General features: G+C 37.2%; 1 protein-coding gene across 7 annotated transcripts in view; it reads right to left on the bottom strand.

Moving 5' to 3' along the window:
- The window catches only part of LOC110456299 (suppressor of tumorigenicity 7 protein homolog), a 60230-nt gene that overhangs the window by 23332 nt on the left and 12296 nt on the right, over window positions 1-24602 (bottom strand). For 3 of the 7 annotated variants that reach the window (XM_021506957.1, XM_021506949.1, XM_021506984.1), the window contains exons 2-5: window positions 9850-9932; window positions 3786-4032; window positions 969-1139; window positions 146-224 (exon numbers count right to left, since the gene is read on the bottom strand). In XM_021506957.1, the coding sequence (XP_021362632.1) occupies window positions 146-224; window positions 969-1139; window positions 3786-4032; window positions 9850-9932 (580 nt within the window). Of the gene's footprint in view, window positions 1-145; window positions 225-968; window positions 1140-3785; window positions 4033-9849; window positions 9933-12035; window positions 12205-24602 lie in introns of those variants that run through there. The other 4 variants (XM_021507002.1, XM_021506993.1, XM_021506977.1 and 1 more) reach the window with 2 other exon arrangements.

The raw sequence follows: 24602 nt of genomic DNA on the forward strand, positions 1-24602 counted from the left end.
GGAAGGTGTGTGGGATTGTCGGTTTACTTACTCGGGATGGAAGGTGTGTGGGATTGTCGGTTTACTTACTCGGGAGGGAAGGTGTGTGGGATTGTCGGTTTACTTACTCGGGAGGGAAGGTGTGTGGTATTGTCGTTATACTTACTCGGGATTTTTCTCGGCTGCGTCTTTAGCAGCCTTTATTCTGGACTGTGGATTCCTCTCCCGCCACGCTCTCTGCATCACTACAACCGTCACAAATCGGTGTCTAAATCTCCGTGTAAGGACATAAATCTTCATACTTACTAGGTTTTCAAGTATCTGTATCTTCTAATGCATACCATTGAATCTGTTTAGATATTCATTATATTCGGTATCAACACAGTTCAATCCCTTTAACTTGTACTTAATCAAACAACCGTTTTAATGAAATGCGATTTTTAAAAAAACAAAACATTTTAAAACTAAACTGAATGTCAATTTTGCTTCGAACATTGGATTTATAACCAAAATTATATTTGCTCATTTTTTCTTTGCTGAACCTATTTTTTTGTTCTTTGTAAGTTCATTCTGGGTCGATTGAGCAACAAGGGTTAAGTGTCAAATTACAAAAAAAAAAAGATAAGAATTGTAGATTCCGAGATAAGGACAGTCCCCCCTACAGTCTATTTTAAGTAAGTGACCTTGAACATTTTTTTAACCCCTATTGCACATTTACATTTCACAGTGTATTATCATGTCAAATTTCAGACGGATTCTGAGATCATCTCCAGAAGCGAAAGTGTGGACAGACACTGTGATTAGTACAGGGCACCTACATCTCCAATGTGCAGCCCTAACGAGCTTACAGTCGCCTGACACTACCAACTACCCTGCTGCACCATCAGACACTGTCTCTTCTAAGCATCAAGATAAGAAATATTGACATAAACACAAGTGAACTGTGTTAACAATAATGAGGAACTGTCATCAGAAATTGGTCATCTTACCTTCGTATTCGGGTTTGCCAGCATCCGCCTCACAGGTAAAAAAGGTTTGATGATCCTGCGCCGACAGGTTCATGTCATAGTACGTGAGCGGGTCCTTACCCTTTGCCCACGTGTACCGCTGATACTCTGAACCACGGAACAGATTTAAGGGATTCCTCCACACCTTACACTCTGAAACAGGACATTCCCGGATACTGAACAAGCTCTGCCACAGTTTACATTCAGACACACGATCAACAGATTAATAATAATGATAAAATTGGCTAAATTATTTAATTCAATTTTTTTTTCTTCTTATATATATATATATATATATCAGTCTTGGATTTGAAATGACAAAGAATAATTGATATTTTTATTAGTTTTTGGAATATAAAATCTTGATTTGAAAATAAATCTCATAAGGCTGTCATAATAAAAGTATCTATAATCTATAATCTTTGATTATTTTAGCATAATTGCTGATAATGTTAAAACTGAAAATATGGTGTTGACATATATTTGTAGAATCAAACATGGGTCTGTTCTGTGCCAGCCAAACTCTTACACGAGGCTTGAGATATCCCTGTCTATGGAACAGACTCATGTTTGATTATTTTTCTCACATACATAAAAATAAAAAAAAACAGTTGAAATAAACATTGATCTTATTCTTCCGGCAAACCCCAAAGCCCTAGGGTTGAGACGGATGATTCCCCATCCACAACAATTGTATGACATCACGGAAACAATACATTGACGTCACGTCGACAATCCATTATTATGACGTCATAGCGTGTGTCAGCGGTCTTTCCCTACCCCGTGTAAGATAGAGTTATCTTTTCCCTAGCAACAACGGGATCACCCTGTGAAGTATGTGAGAATATAAAGTTCTATGTATGTTATACAAAGGAACAACTACGTTCTCACCACATAAATACTGTACCCAGGAAATATGTACACATGGCACAGAACACACCGATTTGTACTCCAGTTAGTACAATTATTAAACATATTAACTCATTCACCCCTGAAATTTCATGATGAACTATTCCAACCTTTGAATTAGAAGAGTTCAAATGTGTCTTCAGGAGTGAATGAGTTGAGTAAGTTTAACCACAGTCATTGTAAACCCCTGAGTAGAGTTTCTATCTGAGAGGGTCATTGTGAGTATTCATGGATAGCGAATATTATTTCTATTTAAAAAGACTTAGTTAATAATTTAAGTCAAAATTATTTAGCTTTATTACTACTGAACTAACGAAGTCAAAGCGTTATGCCAAACAACAAAAATGTAATTTTGATTTTTTTTTTCAAATTTGATAAAAAAATAATTAAGACCCAATTTCAAGGACCATACCTGAATCTTGGCACCTAGAACACCTTACTTTAATTACAGAAAACTGTCACTCACACTGTTCCATTTCACAGCTTTGTCTATTTCACTACATTGGTCTATGCTAGGCTGGAATCAAATAAATCCTTTATTCCAAGATCTGATTTCAAGTGATTTGACTTGTTTCAGGAATAATGGTCCGGAGCTATAATCTGATGCGGTGATGCGGGTTGGTGAGACAGACGTAATGGTGAAGAACAAATGTGACTGTCATCCTATATCTGCCCTACCCAGGTGGAATAATAATGTTGTCTGATTGTGACAGTCTAATGACTTGATGTGGCATAATGGAGCGGCATTATGGAGATGATTTAGCGCTACAACACATCAGCGTCATTAGTCATACAATCTCTGTCTACCTCCTCGAAGTCACTCCAGGGCCAACCTCAGGCCTTTATACTCTGTCCCCCAGGAAACTGATTACAAATCCCTCCATGCCCAGCCTCAGGCCTTTATACTCTGTCCCCAGGAAACTCATTGCAAGTCCCCCCAGGGCCAGCCTCAGGCCTTTATATCCTGTCCCCAGGAAACTTATTACAAGCCCCTCCAGGACCAGCCTCAGGCCTTTATACTCTGTCCCCAGGAAACTCATTGCAAGTCCCCCCAGGGCCAGCCTCAGGCCTTTATACTCTGTCCCCCAGGAAACTGATTACAAATCCCTCCAGGGCCAGCCTCAGGCCTTTATATCCTGTCCCCAGGAAACTTATTACAAGTCCCTCCTGGGCCAGCCTCAGGCCTTTATACTCTGTCCCCCAGGAAACTGATTACAAATCCCTCCAGGGCCAGCCTCAGGCCTTTATATCCTGTCCCCAGGAAACTTATTACAAGTCCCTCCTGGGCCAGCCTCAGGCCTTTATACTCTGTCCCCAGGAAACTTATTGCAAGTCCCTCCAGGGCCAGCCTCAGGCCTTTATACTCTGTCCCCAAGAAACTTATTACAAGTCCCTCCTGGGCCAGCCTCAGGCCTTTATACCCTGTCCCCAAGAAACTTATTACAAGTCCCTCCTGGGCCAGCCTCAGGCCTTTATACTCTGTCCCCAAGAAACTTATTACAAGTCCCTCCTGGGCCAGCCTCGGGACTTCATACCATGGCTCTAGGAAAGTGATTAGAAATTCCCCCAGGCCAGCCTCAGGTTTTTATACATATATACCATATGTCCCCAGGAAAACAGATTTACCTATCAGCATAGACATTTATGACACCTCTTTCTTTAGAGATGATTTAAATGTAATGAAGATGATTTATGCTATGACATCAGATTTACATTTTGCAGCAGAAAATATAACATGGAACACCAATCAATAGTTTCTTACCATTAAATGAGAACTGCGTGCATGCACTGATTTTTTCCCCCCTGTTTTCAAATCTAGCAGAGTTAAGGAAACAATGGAGAAACCTGACTTACCAGGTACCGTCTGTTGGTGTGTGGTGTTGTACTTACCAGGTACTGTCTGTTGGTGTGTGTTGTTGTAATTACCAGGTACTGTCTGTTGGTGTGTGGTCTTGTACTTACCAGGTACTGTCTGTTGGTGTGTGGTGTTGTTCCCGGTGTTATTGATGTTGTTTGTGTTGTTGTTGTCGTTATTGGCTCCCTCCGTGCCACCGCCCAGCAGTGGAGATATATGATTTAACGACACCTGCTCTATAAAGGACGTCCCATACTTCTTAAAGTACCACCACTCAAATATCTGCGGAAAAAATGAATCTTAATTCTAAAAGACATATTTTTACTTTCTGAAAACTAGAAAATTGATATGCATGCCCAGTACAACTAGTCAAATAACAAAATTTAATACAAAAAATAGGACAGTGTAATCAAGTTTCATTCTGACCCTTGATATCCGTTCCTTTTGGAAACAGTTTACCATTTCTTATATTTCAACTAATTCGAGCTTGTGACCGAAGGGTTGTGGGTTCGAGTCACATCACGGCACAGTGTTGTATCTTTGAGCAAGATACTTTACTCTGCTTGTTCCAGTCTACTCAGCTGTAAATGAATACGTGGTTGGGCAGTGCTAGAATTGTTGAATGATAGCTGTGAGCGCCGATAAAGCGGTATATAAGCACCTCAAATTACTATTATTGTTATTAACTACACATTTCACTTTCACATAAATTTGCATTCAGTATTGATTGCCAATTCAAATTCCTGACCTTATTATCCTGCAATAAGTCCAGGGGACCAACACATAGAATGTAGGGGTGGGGTTACAGCACATTGATATAGCATTTGTTGGCATTTGTACTGCAGTGCAATATACATATGGGTGGGCTTATTACCAGGCATGGGCTTATTGTCCAAATACATAGAGTATGTATACACACAAAATTGAATAATTTACAGAATGCATGTTATATGTGTTTCCTCACTGATTGACCAGAAACTGAGTAATTAACAGAAAATTATTGGTTAATTAATGCTGGAAATAGTTATATTAGTTTAATATATATTTGTCATGGCCTTTTAATGGACTCTGACTGCATAAAAATGTACCGCTGAAATGCTTTGTCACATCATATAGTCACTGGGGTTGCTGTGATGTCATAATTCATCAGAGTTTTGTGCGATCAGAAGTTGGAATTACTTAACAAATGGTTTGGCTTTTTCAGACATAATTGAAAATATTACGGAAGGAAATGAAAAGGTCCCCTAAATCAACCTGATTAACCAGCAAGCGAAATTCAACACAGCAGTATAATGGATGATTACAAATGACACATATATATCTAACCACCATAAATGCTAACTGTCATCGTCACTTTCCACTTATCTGTCAATGACTGTGAATTTGAGATTGGCCAATCAGATGAAACAGTATTTGGTTGCTGTTGATTTTGACAGTTAAAATAAAGGAAATGAGTGACTTAACTTGTTGATCATGAAATACTAAATACAGTGTATTGTAAAGCACTTCAATTCATAATTTTACTCATGAAAGTAAGTCATGGGATTTAAGGGGTAATAGTCAATAGTCCTAAATATGTCTTTATCAAAACAGCATCACATTTATGGATTATGGAGAGCATATTTTGCACATGTTTTTTTCCCAGAGCCCGCAGGGATGTACCAAGACAATTAGCCATCAGAAACTTGTATGTCTACATCAGAATACTGTGGAGCCAGGATAACTACATTGTAAATGAAAATGGGTGAAAATGAGTGTAAGCTATTAACAATGACATATCATAGCTACGGACGGACACCCTAAAACTATATGCCCACCATCTAGGTGTTGGATTCTACGTACAGAATGACAATATGTTCTGGAGAGTTTACTCACATCCCTGCATAAAAGTGAGAGAAGTGTGGAGCAGTACAAAGTACTGGCACCAGTATTGATCAGATTTACAGCCATTTTAGACGGCAATGATGAGGTGAGAATATGTGGATCTAGATCAAGATCACAATCAAATTGATGGAAAATTTCCCTGTGAAAACTGATGGCAGCCGGTTCCGTTTGTAGAAGTTCTCCTGTGTATTGAGCCTACAGCCATTATTTTTGTGTTTAGGATAGCACTAAGCTATTAGTAAGTTGTTTTTGTATTTCATGGTAAACAAATTACAAAAAAGAAACTGTGTAGGTATATACACATTGATATTACAGATGTTTTCTACGTTAGAGTTCACACAAAAACATGTACACTGTAGATAAAGAAAAACAAGCCATCCTCTACTACTGATGAATTAGAACTTGAGTATTCCTCGATATATACAGCCTCTCTAAATGTGTAATGTTCAAAATAAAACACTGCCTTAAAGGGGCTACTTAGTCAAATGACAACCTGAAAATAGAGTCCATACTCAAAATATATATCTCCTAACAAAAGTCTACGTAGTTGATAATGACATGACCTGAAGCTAACTTCCAGTGTGGTCAGTTTCATCTTTTGGGAAAGCCGTGATAATAATAGCTATGCCCAAAATAGCGCAATATCCGGGCCTTTCAGTGAGAAGTAAAATGTACAGCACTACGCCGTCGACCGACATCAGTGTCAGTTACTGCTTACAAGTCTGAGTTTACACTGTATATTGCAAGTAAGAATTATAAGCTTCATAATATATATATACCTCTAATCTAAGATATTTTTGTTCACATTTGGATTTGAATAAAAATCGAACAGGTTCAATTAGAGCATGCACGCACCGAGAGGATACCGCAGGGAGAATTTCAAACTGCAGAAAGTACATTATCAATAGGTTTAAACGTAAAATAGATTACTTATTTATAACGATGTTTGAGATCCTGTTGGAAGATGATTTTGATTCAGAATAAATGCATGTACTTGTATTCTAGAGAGGCTAGGTGAATAAAGCGAGAAGTTACCTTCTCTCCTCAGCTGGAAAGACATATTTTTGTTAGCTACAAATTCACTGACAGCTGCCGCTAAAACATACGGCTGTATACTTAAGGATTTCTCAATTACAGCTTAAAAGCAAGAAAACATTGTCTCTTGCCAATTTCTCAACATGAATTGTTCATAATTATATAAGGAGTATTAAACTATATCATCATGAAGAATTTTGTGGCAAAGTTAAAAAAACAAACTTACTTCACTAAATTGTCCCTTTCTTATACTTATTCTGTAAATGTGAAATTTGTTATGCCATTGGCCCGTTCGCTTTTCTTAATTGACATCCAATTCAATATGGCAGCTGATTTCATAATGACATTGGGTATCTTTCAGAAATAGCCCAACCCCACTTTTCCCTCATTTTAGTGCAATGTCTCACTGAAATTATCCTTGGTTAAATAGGGTATAGAGAATACAGCCATTTAAGGTAGTATATATATACTACCTTAGAGTCAGAAGGAGTCTACTTCTTCTGTTAATATTGAAATATCTATCCAGTTTTATTATATAACTTATCAGTCAGGACTGAATATTTGAATGGCTTGTGTAAGTTTCAATATTACTTATCAGTTAGGACTGAATTTTTGAAAACTTTACATTTATAATTGTAATTGACTTATCAGTCTAGACTGAGTAACATTTATAATTGTAATTGACTACTAGTCTAGACTGAGTAACATTTATAATTGTAATTGACTCATCAGTCTACACTGAATAACATTTTTAATTGTAATTGACTTATCAGCCTAGATTGAGTAACATTTATAATTGTAATTCACTTATAATTATCAGTCTACACTGAATATCATTTATAATTGTAATTGACTTAACAGTCTAGATTGAGTAACATTTATAATTGTAATTGAATTATCAGTCTAGACTGAGTAACATTTTTAATTGTAATTGACTTATCACTCTACATTGAATAACATTTATAATTGAAATTGACTTATCAGTCTAGATTGAGTAACATTTATAATTGTAATTGAATTATCAGTCTAGACTGAGTAACATTTTTAATTGTAATTGACTTATCACTCTACATGGAATAACATTTATAATTGTAACTGACTTATCAGTCTAGACTGAGTAACATTTTTAATTGTAATTGACTTATCAGCCTAGATTGAGTAACATTTATAATTGTAATTCACTTATAATTATCAGTCTACACTGAATATCATTTATAATTGTAATTGAATTATCAGTCTAGACTGAGTAACATTTTTAATTGTAATTGACTTATCAGCCTAGATTGAGTAACATTTATAATTGTAATTGGCTTATCAGTCTACACTGAGTAACATTTATAATTGTAATTCACTTATAATTATCAGTCTACACTGAATATCATTTATAATTGTAATTGACTCATCAGTCTACACTGAATAACATTTTTAATTGTAATTGACTTATCTGTCTACACTGAGTAACATTTATAATTGTAATTGAATTATCAGTCTAGACTGAGTAACATTTTTAATTGTAATTGACTTATCACTCTACATGGAATAACATTTATAATTGTAACTGACTTATCAGTCTAGACTGAGTAACATTTTTAATTGTAATTGACTTATCAGCCTAGATTGAGTAACATTTATAATTGTAATTGGCTTATCAGTCTACACTGAGTAACATTTATAATTATAATTGACTTATCAGTCTACACTGATTAACATTTATAATTGTAATTGTCTTATCAGTCTACACTGAATAACATTTATAATTGTAACTGACTTATCAGTCTTGACTGATTAAAATTTATAATTGTAATTGACTAATCAGTCTACACTGAATAACATTTATAATTGTAATTGACTTATCAGTCTAGACTGAATATCTGACCAGACTGTGTAAGTATAGGTACCAAGAAGAACATTCTTGTGTTCTAATCAATATTCATGTATCAAACAAACCTCGCCAGACTGGCTGACCTAATTAATACATCGTGTGTGTAAACCCTATATCAAAGACAGACAGGGGTCTTATACAGAATACAGCATGTTGTAACACCATTATCTAGGACTGAACAGAATACAGCATGTTGTAACACTCTTATCTAGGACTGAACAGAATACAGCATGTTGTAACACTCTTATCTAGGACTGAACAGAATACAGCATGTTGTAACACCATTAGTTAGGACTGTACAGGGTCTAAGACATGTTGTACACCATTATCTAGGATTGAACAGAATACAACATGTTGTAACACTCTTATCTAGGACTGAACAGAATACAGCATGTTGCAACACCATTAGCTAGGACTGTACAGGGTCTAAGACATGTTGTAACATCATTAGCTAGGAGTGTACAGGGTCTAAGACATGTTGTAACACCATTAGCTAGGACTATACAGGGTCTAAGACATGTTGTAACACCATTATCTAGGAGTGTACACGGTCTAAGACATGTTGTAACACCATTAGCTAGGACTATACAGGGTCTAAGACATGTTGTAACACCATTAGCTAGGATTATAAGGGTCTAAGACATGTTGTAACACCATTAGCTAGGACTATACAGGGTCTAAGACATGTTGTAACACCATTAGCTAGGACTATAAGGGTCTAAGACATGTTGTAACACCATTAGCTAGGACTGTACAGAATACACCATCATCTATGTGTGTAAAGGATCGAAGATAAACTTTCTTACACAAGTCATTGAACGTCGTACATGATACAACATCATGACCAAAGACAGACAAGTGTCTTAGACAAAATTATAATCATGATCTAAAACTGTCAACAACCTTAAACAATCATCCAACACGTCACAACATCATAATCTAAGACAGAGGAGAATCTCGACGAAATTATAATATCATGATCAAAGACTGTCAACAACCTTAGGAGAAACATCCAGTTCATTTTATAGTATCAGGATCAAAGAAATGTTTTCCCGTTCACTGCCGAAAAATGAAGATAAAACATAATTCACTACCATATTTTACTTTACTTTCAAAACCCTTGTAAAGTAGATCCTGTTACCCAAATACGAGAGTGCCCTCATGAGTGCGATTTTTAAACTGAGCTACGTTGTGCGAAATAAAATTCCAGCGAACTAGTTCCTATTAGGATTAGCCACGCCATATTAAACATTGCAAATGTACAGTATTGATTATTAAACAAAATACCAGTTACTTACCAATATCAGTCCAGATATCAATGAGGAAGTTCCTGTGAGAGCCACGTAAAATTTGGGTGTCAGTGTGTTCAGGAACATCGTAGCTGGAAAGAGAAAATAACAAATTGATCACCTTATAATAGGAATCACAAAATAATCATCTTATAATAGGAATCACAAAATATTCACCTGATAATAGGAATCACAAAATATTCACGCGATAATAGGAATCACAAAATGATCGCCTTATAATAGGAATCACAAACCCATTGTTTATACAACTTGTGGAGACTGTTTCATAAAGAGTTGCTTCTGGTCATCAATACGTACACAGGATGTATGATAAATGTTGAAATATGATTTCGTTTATGACAGTCTACGTACACATACTGTATACACAGATGTATATGTATATGATTGTTTGTCCCAAACATTAGCAATCGGTCGCCTAGCTAGTTGATACTAACACATATCATACAATAATCGCAGGGCATCACATTCATACAATGTGATAGGTAGAAATGTGACAAATAGAAGCAATATGTCAACTGATCCTTACATAACTGCCAATAACATGTGGGGTAAACTCAAACAGCGAAATCGACATCAAATCCTGTTTCAACACATAAAACAGTGAAGTAACAGCACGTTGCATATGAACATTTGAAACACCATTTCTATTTTAAAAAGTGTGAATTTCGTGACAAATGTTTATCACAAAAAGAGGGGTTTTCATGACAGATGTGTTAATATCACAAAGAGTGGCATTTTGGTGACAATTATATATTGATTACAACACGACTTGCTAGTCTTATGTTTCACAAACTATCGTCCACATATTTATCCACTGTAGACAGTAACAATGCCGAAAACGTAGACATTTGAGCCATTCTACCAGAAAGGAGATCTTTAAAGACTCAATCAATATACAGGACATATTACACTCTGGTAGCACCAGCAGACAGCTAGAAATATGACCAAATATAATATCATGTCTCAACAGATAAGCAAATAACACTGTGAAAGTCTAAACCACTCACGGCAAAACACAATTAGTATAAAAACAAAAACAGTTTTTTGTTACTACATTTTTGTATATGGCCTTGACCTGGCCAATAAAAAAAACACCAAAAAGCTTAAATAACACTGATAAATAATGATTAAAAACATGAAATATTGTCGTCGCGTATAATTGCAGTAGAATTCTGTTTGTTTTAATCTAATCACAAATTATTAATTTCAGTAATTATCAAAATCTATACCTTTCATCTACAACGTATGTTGTACACGGCTTATTCCCTTTGGAGATAAAACCATTGATCACAGTTTGATTACCAAGTGAAACTCTGATGTGAGTAACTATCACCTGGCATGTTTATATACCTGGTATCCTTTGTTACAGGGCTACAGTGACTGCCACAGTGAAAGTATAACCCTCGTAAAATATAACTGTTGTACATCGCAATCACAGTTTTTGTATATTCTAACACACACACACACATACCGGCTCTTTTCATCTAAAATGCTGGCTATTAACAATGAAAATAATGCAAGGATTTAGAATTCTAAAGCATCCTTTAATCTTTAAATACAAGCTGTTTCCGTCTGCTCTCAAATGGTGAATACATTTTGAACTTTCTTTATTGGAGAACTTCTACAATTTTTTATTCAATCAACAATATAAAGAAGAAGATTTTAACAAATTGTCATCAGTAAGTTAAATGTCTAATTGAAGCTGCTAGAGAAAGTGGTAATATTAGCATGGACAGTATCAATACTATACAGACCTGTGCCCAATTTGATAAGACTTCATCAAGAAAAACAGTATCACCCTTTTTATGATTTGTATAGAACCAACAGCATATAATGTCTCACATCTATCTATAATAACACTCAAAGGAAAAGCAAAATGGTTGGTGTTCGAAGCAGGGTCGCCATAGTTTTAAAAGTGCCACTGCTTGTTGGATTTCAAACATCATCTCAACCAGGAAATTCCTAGAAAATCCTTAATTACGGCAGTATCTGTCATTCAAAAACATTTTCTAACGTAACGAGGAACGAAACGGAAATGAGCGAGGATTTGCAGCCATGTGTCCCTGTGAATCGTAGTACTACTGTACTGAATGTTATGCATGATGCTATTGATTTATGTAGCAAGCTATAGGGATTGTGATAATGGACACGCACAATCCATATATCATACTTACTATCCCACATTGCAGCGCTATCCAATGACGAAACACATGTGAATATAATCCTATCCTCAACACAAGAACGTTTCAGATATTTTTCAATGAATCAAGACGATTTATAAGATACTGCATACGTGTTCTTTCATTTAAGTCTGGTGAGTGCTTAGTGAGCAGACATCGCTCCACATCAACGACGGCTAGCAAGAACAGAGAAGGACAGTCAAAGCAGCTACCATATGACAGACTAGGACTATCTAGCCTGAGTGGGTATACACCAGCACTGTGGTAGCATCACCAGCCGTAGTGAAGGCCAAGAGACACTGACAATCACTGCCGAGCTACCCTCCTCTACTGTCACTGACAATCACTGCTGGGCTACCCTCCTCTACTGTCACTGACAATCACTGCTAAGTTACCTTCATGTACTGTCACTGACAATCACTGCCGAGCTACCCTCATCTACCGTCACTGACAATCACTGTCGAGCTACCCTCCTCTACCGTCACTGACAATCACTGCCGAGCTACCCTCATCTACTGTCACTGACAATCACTGTCGAGCTACCCTCCTCTACCATCACTGACAATCACTGCAGAGCTACCCTCATCTACTGTCACTGACAATCACTGCCGAGCTACCCTCCTTTAATATCACTGACAATCACTGCCGATCTACCCTCCTCTACCGTCACTGACAATCACTGCCGAACTACCCTCCTCTACCGTCACTGACATTCACTGCCGAGCTACCTCATCTACTGTCACTGACAATCACTGCCGAGCTAACCTTCATCTACTTTCACTGACAATCACTGCCTAGCTACCCTCCTCTACTGCCACTGACAATCACTTCCGAGCTACCCTCCTCTACTGTCACCGTCAATCACTGCCGAGCTACCCTCGATCTACTGTCACTGACAATCACTTCTGAACTACCCGCCTCTACCGTCACTGCCGAGCTACCCTCCTCTACCGTCACTGACAATCACTGAAATATCTGAACATATCCTTGTTGTTGGTGTAGTCCATAATTATCTAAGCATATATCTCCCATCTAATAAAACAGGTATTTTTTGTGGAAAATACAAACGAAATATGATTTCAGTATTAGGATGTACACACTGATTTTGGGATTACATGCTGGCTTTGGGAAAATACTAATGAAATATTCTCTTATTGGAAAATGGTAATACATCAGTAAATATACCCGCACACCCTCACCACCAACCTGGAACTCTCCTAGAAAAAAACATCACTCTTTGAGATGATCACCTACTGTAATTGACTATAAGTTAACACAGATAAGTCCCTAAACTTCATTTATATAATTTACCTCATTTTTTCTCTCTCACCTAAGTGGAAGGTGTTTTTTTTTACGTCAAATACAGTAGCACTGACATTATCTTGAGCACTATGAATGCCATGCCAGAGAGAAGATATTTCCTGAGTTTCTATTTGACTGTGTGAAGTATGTATGGCACCATTTAAGATTGATTGCTTCCTTCTATCCTGGCATCATACATACCTCAATATTTTGAAAAATTGAAACTACGAAAATAGATTTTTTTTCGATACATGTATTTGAGACATATCCAGAATCTGAAATTACAATATGGATTTTGAGAACAAGATATTAGGGAATTGGAAGAGGGTGTAAGGAGAATGGAGCGAGACCAAAATCTGTCTGATTCTGAATGCTAGGTTTTGGAAGTGAACTTTCAATTAATGTGTAATATTTGGGTCGTATATAACATATTCCCAAAGTCTACTTCCTACTGAAGCCATTTCAAAATGAGGGAAAAATCAATTTTACACCCGAGAATTAGAAAGCATGTTTTCACGATTTTAGTTATTCGTGTAAATCATTGGCATGCCATTTAAAAAACTGTAAAAGCATGCCGAACCTTCAATCAAGCCAAGATAATTATCAGCAGCAGGAGGAGGAGGAGCTGCAGGACAGCTGTGTTTAACGAATCGTAGAAATGACACAAAGACTCTGTACACGCTCAAGAAACGTTGGTAGAAAATCCAATTACGGAAAATCAGCGAAAAACAAAATTCCTTTAAATGGAAAATATAATTAAGATTTTTTCTTTTAGATTAACAATTACTGTAAAGCTATTATCTGAATTGACAGAGGGGGAGAGAAGAAAAAAAGTAAGTCTAAGTTTGCATGATTTTTTATGACAGTATATTTTCACTAAAGTTACATGATGATAAAAAAAAAAAAAAAAATGTATTCAATTTAGACTTCAACATTTTAAACTTGTCTTTTACTTCAGGATATTTATTCAGCAAGTTCAAATTCATTGCACTAAAAAACCCAGCTATAAATAAACACAATATTCTAGGATGGTATCCAATGGAATGACAGCACCGATAGTGGTATTGTCTGATGTACCTAGTACTGGGTCTGCTTATTGGTTGAAATAATATACAGAAAGTTGAAATATATCTGTTATGATAGACAGTTATCTGTACAGTTGGTTTGACTACGTTGTCTGTTTATGGAGATAAGAGAGTTTTAAAGCCTGGAATAGGTAAAGACTGTTAACTTGTCTTACACTGCACGATGATCACAAACCTTCTCCTTTCAATATTCAAACACAGCAGTGCCTCTGATTCCCATATTCAATCAATTCTGCTAGTGTGAGAGATGGAGCCAGGCAACATTGCTACAAATGAAATCAATACCCAAATCTTCACACATACAGTAGGTCTGCCAGTAACCTATTCCTTATCTTAGACCATAGCCATCCTCACTAATGGTTCAGTCACATTCTCATATAACAGTTCAAACTATCTAATCCTCACATAATGGTTCAAACTATCCAATCCTCACATAATGGTTCAAACTATCCAATCCTCACATAATGGTTCAAACTATCTAATCCTCACATAATGGTTCAAACTATCTAATCCTCACATAATGGTTCAAACTATCCAATCCTCATATAATGGTTCAAACTATCTAATCCTAACATAATGGTTCAAACTGTCCAATCCTCATATAATGGTTCAAACTATCCAATCCTCACATAATGGTTCAAACTATTCAATCCTCGCATAATGGTTCAAACTGTCCAATCATCATATAACGGTTCAAACTATCCAATCCTCATATAATGGTTCAAACTATATCTAATCCTTACATAATGGTTCAAACTATCCAATCCTCATATAACGGTTCAAACTATCCAATCCTCATATAACGGTTCAAACTATCCAATCCTCATCTAATGGTTCAAACTGTCCAATCCTCATATAATGGTTCAAACTGTCCAATCCTAATATAATGGTTCAAACTATCCAATCCTCACATAACGGTTCAAACTATCCAATCCTCATAGAATGGTTCAAACTATCCAATCCTAATATAATGGTTCAAACTATCCAATCCTCATAAAATGGTTCAAACTATCTAATCCTCACATACCGGTTCAAACTATCCAATCCTCATATAATGGCTCAAACTATCCAATCCTCATCTAATGGTTCAAACTATCTAATCCTAACATAATGGTTCAAACTGTCCAATCCTCATATAATGGTTCAAACTGTCCAATCCTCCTATAATGGTTCAAGCTATCCAATCCTCATATAATGGTTCAAACTGTCCAATCCTAATATAATGGTTCAAACTATCCAATCCTCACATAATGGTTCAAACTATCCAATCCTCATAAAATGGTTCAAACTATCTAATCCTCACATACCGGTTCAAACTATCCAATCCTCATATAATGTTTCAAACTATCTAATCCTCACATAACGGTTCAAACTACCCAATCCTCATATAATGGTTCAAACTATCTAATCCCCACATAACGGTTCAAACTATCCAATCCTCACATAATGGTTCAAACTGTCCAATCCTCACATAATGATTCAAACTATCCAATCCTAATATAATGGTTCAAACTATCCAATCCTCATCTAATGGTTCAAACTATCTAATCCTAACATAATGGTTCAAACTATCCAATCCTCATCTAATGGTTCAAACTATCTAATCCTCACATACCGGTTCAAACTATCCAATCCTCATATAATGGTTCAAACTATATCTAATCCTTACATAATGGTTCAAACTATCCAATCCTCATCTAATGGTTCAAACTATCTAATCCTCACATAACGGTTCAACTATCCAATCCTCATATAATGGTTCAAACTATCTAATCCCCACATAACGGTTCAAACTATCCAATCCTCACATAATGGTTCAAACTGTCCAATCCTCACATAATGGTTCAAACTATCTAATCCTATCCGGGTTTGTGTGAAAAGCTGGCTGAGGGAACACATCAGACAGAAGGTTTGTGTGGGAAGCTGACTGATAGAACATATCAGACTGAAGCATTGTGTTAGGAGCTGGCTGAGGGAACACATCATACTGAAGGGTTAAGAGAGGAACTGGCTGAGGGAACACATCAGATTGAAGTTTTGTGTGAAGAGCTGGCTGAGGGAACACATCAGACTGAAGATTTGTGTGAGGAGCTGGCTGAGGGAACACATCACTCACATAATGGTTCAAACTGTCCAATCCTCACATAATGATTCAAACTATCCAATCCTAATATAATGGTTCAAACTATCCAATCCTCATAAAATGGTTCAAACTATCTAATCCTCACATAACGGTTCAAACTATCCAACCCTCATATAATGGTTCAAACTATCTAATCCCCACATAACGGTTCAAACTATCCAATCCTCACATAATGGTTCAAACTGTCCAATCCTCACATAATGATTCAAACTATCCAATCCTAATATAATGGTTCAAACTGTCCAATCCTCACATAATGGTTCAAACTATCTAATCCTCACATAATGGTTCAAACTATCTAATCCTATCCAGGTTTGTGTGAAAAGCTGGCTGAGGGAACACATCAGACAGAAGGTTTGTGTGGGAAGCTGACTGATAGAACATATCAGACTGAAGCATTGTGTTAGGAGCTGGCTGAGGGAACACATCATACTGAAGGTTTAAGAGAGGAACTGGCTGAGGGAACACATCAGACTGAAGTTTTGTGTGAAGAGCTGGCTGAGGGAACGCATCAGACTGAAGTTTTGTGAGAAGAGCTGGCTGAGAAAACAGTGGAGCTGGCTGAGAGAACACATCAGACTGAAGTTTTGTGTGAGGAACTGGCTGAGGGAACATATCAGACTGAAGGTTTGCATGAGGAGCTGGCTGAGAGAACACATCAGACTGCAAGTTTTGTGTGAGGAGCTGGCTGAGAGAACACATCAGACTGAAGGTTTGTGTGATGAACTGGCTGAGGGAACACGTCAGACTGAAGATTTGTGTGAGGAGCTGGCTGATGGAACACATCAGACTGAAGTTTTGTGTGAGGAACTGGCTGAGGGAACACATCAGACTGAAGGTTTGCATGAGGAGCTGGCTGAGGGAACACATCAGACTGAAGCATTGTGTAAGGAGCTGAATGAGGGAACACATCAGACTGAAGGTTTGTGTGAGGAGCTGGCTGATGGAACACATCAGACTGAAGGTTTGTGTGAAAAGCTGACTGAGGGAACACATCAGACTGCAAGGTTTGTGTGAGGAGCTTGCTGAGGAAACATATCAGACTGAAGCATTGTGTTAGGAGCTGGCTGAGGGAACACATCAGACTGAAGTTTTGTGTGAAGAGCTGGCTGAGGGAACACATCATACTGAAGGTTTGTGAGAGGATCTGGCTGAGGGAACACATCAGACTGAAGTTTTGTGTGAAGAGCTGGCTGAGGGAAGACATCATACTGAAGGTTTGTGAGAGGATCTGGCTGAGGGAATACATCAGACTGAAGTTTTGTGTGAAGATCTGGATGAGAGAACACATCAAACTGCAAGGTTTGTGTGAGGAGCTGGCTGAGGGAACAAATCAGCCTGAAGCATTGTGCGAGGAGCTGGCTGAGGGAACACATCAGACTGAAGTTTTGTGTGAGGAACTTGCTGATGGAACACATCAGACAGAAGGTTTACATGAAGAGCTGGCTGAAAGAACACATCAGACTGCAAGTTTTGTGTAGGGAGCTGGCTGAGAGAACACATCAGACTGAAGGTTTGTGTGATGAACTGGCTGAGGGAACACATCAGACTGAAGATTTGTGTGAGGAGCTGGCTGAGGGAACACATCAGACTGAAGTTTTGTGTGAGGAGCTGGCTGAGGGAACACATCAAACTGAAGTTTTGTGTGAAGATCTGGATGAGAGAACACATCAAACTGCAAGGTTTGTGTGAGGAGCTGGCTGAGGGAACACATCAGACTGAAGGTTTGCGTGAGGAGCTGACTGATAGAACACATCAGACTGAAGGTTTGCGTGAGGAGCTGACTGAGGGAACAAATCAGACTGAATCATTGTGTGAGGAGCTGGCTGAGGGAACACATCAGACTGAAGGTTTGTGTGAAGAGCTGACTGATGGAACAAATCAGACTGAATCATTGTGTGAGGAGCTGGCTGAGGGAACACATCCGACAGAAGGTTTGTGTGAGGAGCTGGCTGAGGGAACACATCAGACTGAAGTTTTGTTTGAAGAGCTGGCTGAGAAAACAGTTAACATATTGTCCTTTACAACTTCCAACTTTAAAACACTCTAAAAATCAATATCTATTGTGTACATAACAAGTCTCTATTTGGCAGATAAAACACCTTGCACATCTTTCTAATGTACTGTAGTCAGAATCTCTATACTTGTATACATGCATGGTGTAGTAACAACGAAATCACTACCCTAGGAAATATTGTATATGGTCTCTTAATAAAAGTGGTCTTTTATAACAGGTTTCGTTAACAACAAAATCACTACCCTAGGAAATATTGAATATGGTCTCTTAATAAAGGTGGTCTTTTATAACAGGCTTAGTTAACAACGAAACCACTACCATAGAAACAATAAATATGGTCTCTTAATGAAGGTGGTCTTTTATAACAGGCTTAGTTAACAACAAAACCACTACCATAGGAAACATTATGGTCTCTAGTAAACACAAGTGGTCTGGCTTGCCATGGGATTTCATTTTTTACATAACTAGCTATGGGCCAGCATCCTTATATATATATATAACCAGCTATAAGGATATATCACCTGGATATTACCAGGTTTGGGACTTCTACCTTCTTAAATCTAGCAGAGATGATCCTGAAGTTGGCCATTTTTTTTACTTTTACATATAAAAGTTGTCTCATTTTTTATAGTGACTCAAAATTGCTGAACATGACCCATCCCTCTCAGCTTCCAGGATCTTCCTTCTTTTAAATGTTGCAATTTGATCTCAATTTGAGAACTGTATTATGTGGCCATTTATTTGTTACGTCTTTTTATAAAGCTAGTACAGATGTATATACATTATATACATAGTTTTGTTCTCATACTTGATCAGATAAATATCAACTATACATTGACCTCTGACCTCTGTCCTTAATCTTTGTCCATCTTCCAAATCAAGAATAAACAGCCAGCAGCAGACTTGGACACTGCAGGACAAATAATAGACTCTGCATGGTCACTCGCTGGTCAATGAAACGAAATCAAGTGATATTATTGAATTTTTTGGTCAGGGACATTCTGCTGTGGCTATATGATAAAATAAATAATGCATTAACTACCGGAGGTCAGGATCTATTGGTAGATTATTAAAACAAATGGCCAGTCTTGGTCAGTTCTGGTCAGTCTGCAGGAGCAGGAGGTTTTAAGTCTAGCCGATTCAATTATTGCCTTGGCAAGTTTTGAGATCATGAACAATATCACCAGCAATGTTCGCAAGGCTTATGTCAGTTTATCTGAATCAGCCCGTCAGGAGTGGCTGACATTGTTTATACCAGTTTCACTTCTACTGTTACAATGTTATAACAAAATACAAAATATATTTGTTTTGCAACTTTCACAGTACCTCAATGATGTTTCCAAAGACTGGTCGCTTTGAACATTTTCGAAACATTTAAGCTCCTATTTGACAATGGTGTCAGCCCACAGATGAAAAGGCCAATCAAAGGCTTAAAGTGCTATTGCACTCAAATGTCACAGCTTGCATGGACACATTACCGTGACACCCACGCAGTAACCTATTCTGAAACTGGCCATGGGCTCACCAGAGGTTTGTAGAGAGACGACATGCTAACCACAGGTGTCTAGGGGGACTGGCCCCCCCGTCTCTAAAATATTATATAGATGTTAAATTATGAAGAAAAAAAATCGACTCCAATAATTTTGTTCACTTGAAATGGGGGCCAATAGATCAACCCCGAAAATAATGCACGGTTCAAACCTCCAGTCATGGAAGAGACCCCTTATAAGGTTCCTCATATTCTCATACAGTAGACCTTTTTCTGAACCTGCTGGAGACGGCTTTCAATTACAACAACAAAACTATGGAGTAATAACCTGTGTGCTGACCAGTAATAGAACCTACTGTGTAGGTGGACGTCACCTGACTTGGCTTCGTATATAGATGGTGATTATATTTATGTCTGGAGCAAAATCAATAGTCTGTCTATTTGGAATAATAGTCACTGACCATTACCGACCATCACTGATCAACGCCATCATGTACCTATATGTAGGTCTGTGATTGTCGGAAATATGCACTAAATCACTGATGTTAACTGACCATCACTGACCGTCGTCATTATGTATCTATATGTTGGTCTACGATTGTTGGTAATATGAACTTAATCACTGACGATTACTGACCATCACTGACCGTCGTCATTATGTATCTATATGTTGGTCTACGATTGTTGGTAATATGAACTTAATCACTGACGATTACTGACCATCGTCATAATGTATCTATATGTTGGTCTACGATTGTTGGTAATATGAACTTAATCACTGACGATTACTGACCATCACTGACTGTGGCCATTATGTACCATAATTGGTAAAAACACAAAAGTTATACATATGTATATTGAAAATGTGAGTAGCAGCTTATACAAGTCAAATGATGAATATCAAAATGAAAAGCATCCCAATCAATTCTCTCCGATATAATCACATCTTAATGAATGTGTAACCATTGGACAATTCAATAACTACATCTGCAGGCTGTTATTGATGTCAACACACAATGGTCAACAGAGATCAATATAGCTTTAAACATCCCGCCTATTTACCATATACTGTACATTATTCATAAAGTCAGAAATCATACAGAAGTCCATTCCAACATTTCCCTTGATAAATGTTTTTACTTACACAGCACTGATCCCTCAATCAATGCACGTCAATCAATTTGTTAAGTGTAAGAGGATACCTGTACCGTATACAATGTACCTGTGGAAAAACTATAGAAAAAACAGGCATATTTTTCAAAACAGCAGCATTGAAGTTCGTACAAACTTTACCAGCCTTTATACAGAACTTATAACTGTATTATTGTATGAAAGATTTTCTTATTCTTAAGAGGAATTTAATTTTGTGAAGCAAAACAGTTTGTCAATTCATGTAACCTGTTATCTGTAATAACTTGTGAGAAAAGAAAAATTATTTAGAAAATGCATAACTTTTCATGAATTCAAGTAATTTGCTAGTTATCAGAAAGACGAATCTAAAACACTTACGAATTGTACAATTTTTTTGTGCTTCATGAAATATTTGCAAAAACATATTCTCCTTCTATTTTGCATAGTCTGTTTTGTTCAATCTTTATGTATAAAACAGATAAAAAATTATACAAAAAAGTGCAAAAACTTCCACAAATAAGGTTAATGAATTTATCAAAACCAAAATCATCTGATAACCTGCATCCATCGAAGTTGTTTAAAAACCTTGGATGCAATTTTTACTAAATTTCATACCACAAGGACTAGCAACTACACAGTGTAGCAGTCGTGACTTGAGATGCCTAGCTAAGTGATGATCAATGAGTGTGGGAAGTGTTTCTCTGTCAGGGGTCAGTCAATGTCTGACTTTCTGTTTTGAGAGATAATAAAATACTTGAGGTTTGGAAACCTACCACACACACATGCTGTAGAAATTATTCTCCCGAGACTTGAGTTACACAATACACATGTTTTCCCTGAAGTTTAATCTGGCATGTCTACGAACTTAAATGTTAACTTGAAGGCCCTTAAATTCTAAAGTACATGCAATTTAAGCTAACTTTCAAAATTTAATAAAACATAAGGAATTTTGCTTTAAGTATGTACAGCAGGCACAGAGTCTCAATAAGTCAATGAGCCAACTAGACTTCACTTTCAGTAGATAGTCCAGCCATTTTAATTACAGGTAGATAATCAAACCACCTTCTTTCTCAACCAAAAAAATCATACCAAGGGTTGGAGATTTCTCTGATACACCCTCAAGGTAGGGGATGGTTATTTTTCTCTCATCCTATTATTTCAGTCACAACTCCACAGCCATTAGTCTGCCATGTTTTGTAAACAAAAACACATGTGGGTATGCATATCGTCATTCACTTTTGATGACGTCACAATTACCGATGACACATTTTATGACGTCATTATTGAACACGTGCTAATCGGCACGAGGCTAGCTATCTCCTCCTAGGGGGTGACAAGCTGATCTTTCCCGGCTTAAACGGGAGATACACCTGTAAAGGGTGGGAGAAAATCCATTCTTTTTTTGTTTTTATTATATAATCCAGCAACCTGTGTTTTCAGTAGATAATCCAGCCATCCTCATTGTCAGAGGATACTACGCACATCTTCATTATCAGTGGATAAAGCGCTAGCAGTGTCATTTATTCTAAACAGATCATAAATCGAGTCACCTTTGTTTCCAGCATACATAGATAATCCAGTTCTTTTGTTTCTTGCAGATAATCTGTGTTGTGGCACCTATGTTCTTACTTGATAATCCAGCCTCTTTCATTATAACAGTAGTTTTTAGAAATCTATCCAGCCATTTTAGCCAATAGATAATTCTGCCACCTTCTTTTACAGGCTTTACTAAATTTACTTAAAAGTATCAGGTCCTTTGGATAATATGTGACCTTCATGCTAGAGGTCCAAGTGGAGTGATAAGAGGTGACCTATATATTAGAGGTCAAGGTGAAGTGATGAGGAATGACCTATTTGTAAGATAGTTGTTTTAGGGATCATATATTTGCTCTTTTCAATACAAAACTGTCAAGTAGACTATTTTAATAAAACATTTACTACTACTTCTTTAATGTAACAAGCTGGAGGTCTCACTGCTGAAGGTAAAAACCCTCAGTATGAATATAGAGGATAGCACAACTTCTTATTCAGATTGGATAATTTTACCAGGTCAAAGAAGAAGTTTGACTCATAGAAGTTCTTTCTAAAACCTACTATGGCACAATAGTTTAGAGGACTTATACCAATGACAAACTGGATTACAGGACTAGTGTAAATGACAAACTGGATTAAAGGATTAGTGTTAATGACACACTGGATTACAGGACTAGTGTAAATGACAAACTGGATTACAGGACTAGTGTAAATGACAAACTGGATTACAGGATTAGTGTTAATGACAAACTGGATTACAGGACTAGTGTAAATGACAAACTGGATTAAAGGATTAGTGTTAATGACACACTGGATTACAGGACTAGTGTAAATGACAAACTGGATTACAGGACTAGTGTAAATGACAAACTGGATTACAGGACTAGTGTCAATGACAAACTGGATTACAGGATTAGTGTTAATGACAAACTGGATTACAGGACAAGTGTAAATGACAAACTGGATTAAAGGATTAGTGTTAATGACACACTGGATTACAGGACTAGTGTAAATGACAAACTGGATTACAGGACTAGTGTCAATGACAAACTGGATTACAGGATTAGTGTTAATGACAAACTGGATTACAGGACATGTGTAAATGACAAACTGGATTAGAGGACTTGTGTAAATGACAAACTGGATTACAGGACATGTGTCAATGACAAACTGGATTACAGGACTTGTGTAAATGACAAACTGGATTACAGGACATGTGTAAATGACAAACTGGATTACAGGACATGTGTCAATGACAAACTGGAACTGATGCCGACTTTATAGTGCTTCCTCACTGAAACATTATACTGACAATGGGTGAACCAGTCGTCCCACTCCTAACTTGCTGAGCGTTAAGCAGGAGTAGAAACTACCATTTTTACAGACTCTGGTATGTCCCGGCCAGGGGACAGAACCCAAAGCCTTCCTCACAGGGACGAACGCTCAACTAAAGGCCAAAAGTGAGGCATTGTCAAGGGAGACATTAGGAAGAAGAAAGTTGTTTAGAAAGAAAAGAAAAGATAAGATCCCAAATTTAGTTGCCTCTTACGATCATGCAATGGGGGCAGCAGGTACAATTCTTACACCCTACCTGCAGGGACCTGGACCAGAGTTAATGACAAACTGGATTAAAGGATTAGTGTTAATTATAAACTGGATTACAGGACTAGTGTTAATTTCTGAATCTGATACATCATGTTAGACATCATCAAAATTCTTTATGATGAAACTAAAGCAATTTATAAAATGATCGAAGAGGAACGGGTTCACATGCACAATACAGCCTAGCATTATACTGAATTCCTCCAAATAAGCGTCTAACTGACGTTCCTCTGGCTCGATCAATAGGAATAAAAGAAAA

This window comes from Mizuhopecten yessoensis, unplaced genomic scaffold (assembly GCF_002113885.1).
Source record: "Mizuhopecten yessoensis strain PY_sf001 unplaced genomic scaffold, ASM211388v2 scaffold1011, whole genome shotgun sequence".
NCBI classification, from domain to species: domain Eukaryota; kingdom Metazoa; phylum Mollusca; class Bivalvia; order Pectinida; family Pectinidae; genus Mizuhopecten; species Mizuhopecten yessoensis.